Genomic DNA, 6,202 nt, shown 5'->3' with positions numbered 1-6,202 from the left:
GTAAAAAAAAATCTAAAATCTAAAAAATCACATTTCGCGGGAATTAATTTTCGCGGTTTTACCCAATTTCGGACACATTTCTTTCATTTTCCTAGGGATTTTCGTTGATAAATGGCGATATTTATTATTCGCGGGTTCTTATTTATTACGAAAATTAGTTCCCGCGAAAAATTAGTTCCCTTTAGGTACCCATCACGTCATTTCCATTATCCCGAGAGAATATTCGATTGCCTTTTTCTCAATTTACCCAACGATGTAAAAATTATAGATAACCAACTTGCCTTGATTCTCAAAAAATATCCGTGTTACGGTTGTAAAAATATTAATGACATTTAGCATCGTAAAAAGTGCAATTAAATAAAAACTTGCTTCATTTGCAACCATCAATTGGACAGAATCGATCACGTGATGTATATTTTTTCAAAATTTGGGTTAGAAAAAGTGTATTTTCCTATAGGCAGCCTCACAGAAGGAATTTTTTAATTAGATATTATTGTTCTATAAACATTCATCTGTTTATTTTGTATCATGCAACCTTCATGCACTTTTCATACGTGAGATATCGCATTTCAAATCACACATATATTTTTCAGATAACAGCATTTTATGAGCGTTTATTTATCCAGATGAAGATTAAGTGGTATCAGGTCGATCCGTAGTCAATTTATCTAAAGATTGGTACCTTTATCTTTTGAGAAAAATTCCAAAATTTGCAGTAAATAACAGTTCAAATTTTCTATCAATTCAGTGGATGTCAAAAGTGTGTCAAAATCTAGCTAAAAGCATAACACGCACTAGCCTGGATATCCAAGCTCAAAATTTAAGAAAAAATAAGTTTTACCTCAGCCAGACAAAGTTCTAAAATTATAGAGCTTGTTTCACCTAGAAATCAGGTGAAACCCCTCACTGCAAAAAATCATTTCTTAAAGAAAGTCGCACATCTTATAGCAAGAAAGTTAAACTCCTAATAAGGAATTAAGTCTTAATACAAGAAAACGCCATTTCAATGTTTTTCATTTTCTTAGAATTTTCAAAAGTCGAAATACTGAATTCTTCGCTCAAGAAAAATAATCTTACTGTAAAGATTTTGTCAATATTTTTCTTATGTTAAGAAAATTACAATATTAATTTTCTTAAATTTTCTTAAAAAGGGCGAAAATCAATAGCAAGCGTATTTTTTAACAATAGGCTTTTACTCCTATTAACATATTACTTTTATCTTTCGAATAAACATTTGAAAAAATGTTTCTCTGGAAATTGATGAAAAGATAGTACCAAAATGCTATGAGAAGATATAGGTTGTTGAGTGTAAAATTTTAATTTTCAAAAAAGCACGCGGTGCGAGAAGACGTGTCTTCAAAAACTTAAAAAGATAAGTATTTTTCTTTCATTGTTACTTTATCGTTTATTTATTGCTTTTTTGCCTGTAAAGCTATAACATACCACAGTTATAAGCTGATACATGTAAAGCAAATCTTTAAGCAAATTTTATTGAAGGAAATGGAAAGGAATAAGTAAGACAGCGTATTCAGGAAAATTCATGGATGTGGTCTACTCTCAAGTACTTTTAAACGGTGTGTTTGTAGTACCAGCCATAACGATTTTCGCTTAGCTGTATGAAGGTAAAAATGGGAAAGAATGAGACAGCGTATTCAGGAAAATTCATGGATGTGGTCTACTCTCAAGTACTTTAAACGGTGCTGTTTGTAGTACCAGCCATAACGATTTTCGCTTAGCTGTATGAAGGTAAAAATGGGAAAGAATGAGACAGCGTATCCAGAAAATTCATGGATGTGGTCTACTCTCAAGTACTTTAAACGGTGCTTTTTGTAGTACCAGCCATAACGATTTTCGCTTAGCTGTATGAAGGTAAAAATGGGAAAGAATGAGTCAGCGTATTCAGGAAAATTCATGGATCCCAGCTGGCAACCAACTTTGTTTCAACGTTTATATAACGTTCACAACGTCCATATAACGTTAAATGAACGTTAAAACAAGTTGTGTGCCAGCTGGGATGTGGTCTACTCTCAAGTACTTTAACCAGTGCTGTTTGTAGTACCAGCCATAACGATTTTCGCTTAGCTGTATGAAGGTAAAAATGGGAAAGAATGAGACAGCGTATCCAGGAAAATTCATGGATGTGGTCTACTCTCAAGTACTTTAAAACGGTGCTGTTTGTAGTACCAGCCATAACGATTTTCGCTTAGCTGTATGAAGGTAAAAATGGGAAAGAAGAATGAGTCAGCGTATTCAGGAAAATTCATGGATGTGGTCTACTCTCAAGTACTTTAAACGGTGCTGTTTGTAGTACCAGCCATAACGTTTTTCGCGTAGCTGTATGAAGGTAAAAATGGGAAAGAATGAGACAGCGTATTCAGGAAAATTCATCATGGATGGGTCTACTCTCAAGTACTTTAAACGGTGCTGTTTTTAGTACCAGCCATAACGATTTTCGCTTAGCTGTATGAAGGTAAAAATGGGAAAGAACGAGTCAGTGGTATTTAGTAAAATTCATGGATGTGGTCTACTTTCAAGTGCTTTAAACCAGTGCTGTTTTTAGTACCAGCCATAAATATTTTATAAGTTCAGCTGTATGATAGAGTGAAAAGTGAGTGACTATCCATGAAAATCTATATATGTTGTGTATAAAATTCCAGGTCTTCCAGCTACTTTATCTGGTGCTCTAACAATTTATAAAAATAATTCTTATAGTAATATTTTCCTTTTCTTTAATAGTAGCGTATTCTATTACCGATAATTTATGTGAACTTTTTCTTGATTTAGAAATTAAAGAAGATATTTCTCATCACAGAAAAATATATATTTATAAAGTTAAGTAAAAAATACTTGACATAAGAAATATTTTCTTAATGGTATAAGAAAAATTATCTTAAAAGAATTTTAAGAAAATTTTTCTTACCTATCGGAATAGAAAATATTTCTCATCTTAAGTAAGTTTTTACTTAACTCGTTATTTTTTTTCTTCTAACAAGAAATGATTTTTTGCAGTGCTGTTGACAGATTTTCCTGCATGAATCCCATGGCTGCAAATAAAAATATGCACATAATGACATGCATAATTTCAAGATGGTACCCCAGCAGTGATAAATCAATTTAGAATGGCAGCCTTGACCATAAAATATAGACAGTGTGGTGGAAAGTCTCTTAGACAGAGAAAGTGCAAAGTGAATTTTGGAGAAAAAAATTATCAAAACAAAACTTCCGACCCAAAACAGCACTACAAAATTGGCAAACAGAAAAGAAGAATTGAAGCAAAATAAAGATATACCTTTAGTTCTTTACACGGTGCAACCATAAGAAAATTAGAACAAGATATCTAAGCAATATGAAAAGAAAACAACCAGAACATCTAAAAGTTCCCATGTTTTGATCTTCCCACTTCTTCCCTACCATTATTGTTATTTTTATTTGGATGCGTGGTCAAACACCCAAGGGAGATAATTAAGCATTCTATTCTGTATCTGTATCTGTAGCGTCGTCCATTTTGTTGGTTAAAACAAGCATCCACTGGTGATGCAGGACTTTTCCGATTTCTTTCTTTTTCCTTTATTCTTGTTCCTTTTTCTGTTCTATTTTTCCATCTATAAATTAATTTACTTTTCTTATCTTTTTTACATCATGAGTCTCCCTGACCCACTCAGCTTCAAGATCTTCATTGTTTAGGCATGTGAATAGGTGTTCCGTTGTTTCTTTCTCACCACATTCACATCTTCTTCCTTTACCAAAATTATTACCAATATCCACCATTTCTAACCTCCTTCTTATTGTCTTACTAGCTTCTGTTACTCCCATTTCCTTGATGTATTCCTTTCTCTCAAATTGTTGGCCAATTTGGTGTCTGGTTTTCCTCTTTCCTTTCTTATTTTCTTCCCATTCTATATCAATTCCTTCCTTCATTTTCAACTTGATCATCTTTTTCCATGTCTCTACACCCATCTTTCTAGCTATTTCTTCTGTTTTATGATACCAATTCTCTCTCCTTTCCGAATTTTTCTGGCCTTGTATCACAATTTTCCCCAATCTATTGTCATCCGATTTCATCATGCTTTCATACAACATTAGTCTTTGGTACTGTACTCTTTGCCTCATTGGCCATATCCCTACTTCTTTTATAATACCCCAGTATGGTGTTGTGGGAGGGGGGAGTCTCAGGATGGCTTTTAGAATCGCTCCTTGTAGTTTTTCAAGTCTTTACAAACTCTTTTCTTCAATATTTGTCCAGCACTCAATTGTGTGTAAGTGTTGGCACCACTGTTTTTTTCATAACTATAGTCTTCCTTCTGTCGACATTGCTCCAAAGTTGATCTTCCCTCGCAATCCTCGTGACTTCGGTGGTAAATACAATCTTTTTCTTTTCTAGCTCTTCTATTTGTCTTTCTACTTTTCCGCTCTCTGGCAACCAGTTTCCCAGGTAGTTGTATTCACTTGTCTTCTCAACCTTTCCTTTTCTCAATTTTATTACTGGCTCTTGGTCTGAATCTTTGCCAGTTTTAACTATCATGTAGCTTGTTTACCTTGTCAATGTTAAACGAATTTTCTTTTCATCTTCCATAAGTCGTAGTTTATGACCAACTTTCTCTACATCCGTTCTCCTCCCTGCCATAGCAATGTCATCAACATATATGAGACTATTCAATTCAGTATTTGGAGCAACTATCATTCCTGTTGGTTCTCCTAATTCAATTATTTTTGACGTACTGCTGCAACATAGTATAGGGCCAAAAATTGTCCCTTGCTTCACTACTTTCTCTATGTTGAATGTCTCTGTATCTCCACATGGCGTTCTAACTTTCATCTGTGCATTCCTATTCATTGTGTACAGCAGCATGGCTTCTCTTTCTCGTAGACCGTTTTCAACAATGTCAGTGACACAATCCTCCATCCACAATTTGTCGAAGCACTTCTCAGCATCTGCAAACAGAACGTATGTATTTCTCTTCAGCTGTCTATTCATATCCATGACCGCCATCAGGGCTAGCCAATTGTCCTTCGTTGATCTTCCTTTAACCTCTCCATTTTGGTGTTTATCAATTTTGATGTCTTTGGTGACTTTCTGGAGTAGGACTTTTTCAAATACTTTTCCCACTACACTCGTCAGAAAGATCCCTCTTCTGTTGTTCATCAGTGATTTCTGTCCCTTGTTTTTTGTAGATGCTCTTCACAACAACACATTTAGTAGGGGGAATTTTGTTCGATTTTTTGGAATTGCAAGTATGGGTGATTTCAGTACCTAACTCGAGATATTGAGCTTCAAAAAGCGCAAAAACTGGACAAAATAGCTGTTTCTGGCTGAAAAACACGGTTTTCAAGGGTTAATATCTCCAGTTCACCTATACTTTCAATATATCTCTAATCTTAATTTTTTGAGATCTTTCCAAAAATATACAACAGGTCTCCGTTTTCTCGAGCTAAAATTTTCATTAATTTTTAACCCTATCCTATGATTTTTGCCTGAGACCGTCATATTTGTCCGAAAATCACACCAAAGTGTCCGAAAAGAAATTGGAAACATAGTAATTTCGATTCCCCTACCCCTTAGCTTTCCAAAAATGTATAACAAGTGCTTCTAGCAAAACAGTCGAGCGATTTTACAAAATGCCCTCTACTAATTCCCACTGTTTTGGTATACATTGTTCTTTTACCACCATATTGAATATCTTCGTTAGTGCTTCACCCGTGTCTTGTCCTCCTGCTTTGACCATCTCATTTGTCCATCCTTCTTCATCTCCTGCCTTTCTATTCTTTAGTTTCAGGACAATCTCCATAACCTCTTTTGTTTTGATTTTGATTGGTGATTGGTTCGTTGCACATTTTTCAACTTCTTCTATCTTTCTGTTCACTTTGAGTTCAGCTTCCCTCTCCTCTTTCGTTTCGCCCTCTCTTTTTATGAATAACTTTTCATAAAACTCTTGGTATATCTCTTTAATTCTTTTCGTATCTGATGTTAGTCTGCCTTGGTCATCTTCCATTTGCATTATGGGTTCTTTTTTTCTGGGGTCAATATTCCTTCTAAACTCCCAGAAGCTTTCTTCTTTCATCCCTCCTCCATTTTTTCTTAGTTGCTCGATTGTTTTTGCTATTTTCTTTGCTAATCTCTGTTTTTGATCAGTTGCAATATATTTGTTCAGTTGTTTCTTTCTTATCCTGTAATGTGGTGTCGTTGGATTTCTCCTCGGTCGTC

General features: G+C 34.7%; 2 protein-coding genes across 2 annotated transcripts; both read right to left on the bottom strand.

Moving 5' to 3' along the window:
* Positions 1 to 4,531: 4,531 nt before the first annotated feature.
* Positions 4,532 to 5,143, bottom strand: LOC136824803 (uncharacterized). Its single transcript, XM_067080782.1, has one exon. It carries the CDS (start codon positions 5,141 to 5,143, stop codon positions 4,532 to 4,534), a length of 612 nt encoding a protein of 203 aa, XP_066936883.1.
* Positions 5,144 to 5,609: 466 nt separating this feature from the next.
* LOC136824875 (uncharacterized) lies at positions 5,610 to 5,996 on the bottom strand. The gene has a single exon (XM_067080858.1). It carries the CDS (start codon positions 5,994 to 5,996, stop codon positions 5,610 to 5,612), a length of 387 nt encoding a protein of 128 aa, XP_066936959.1.
* Between the last annotated feature and the right edge of the window lie 206 nt (positions 5,997 to 6,202).

Source organism: Clytia hemisphaerica, unplaced genomic scaffold (genome assembly GCF_902728285.1).
Source record: "Clytia hemisphaerica strain Z4C2 unplaced genomic scaffold, Clytia hemisphaerica genome assembly, whole genome shotgun sequence".
NCBI classification, from domain to species: Eukaryota; Metazoa; Cnidaria; class Hydrozoa; order Leptothecata; family Clytiidae; genus Clytia; species Clytia hemisphaerica.
The sequence above is the reverse complement of the archived record's forward strand: the minus strand, read 5'-3'. Positions and strand labels throughout refer to the sequence as shown.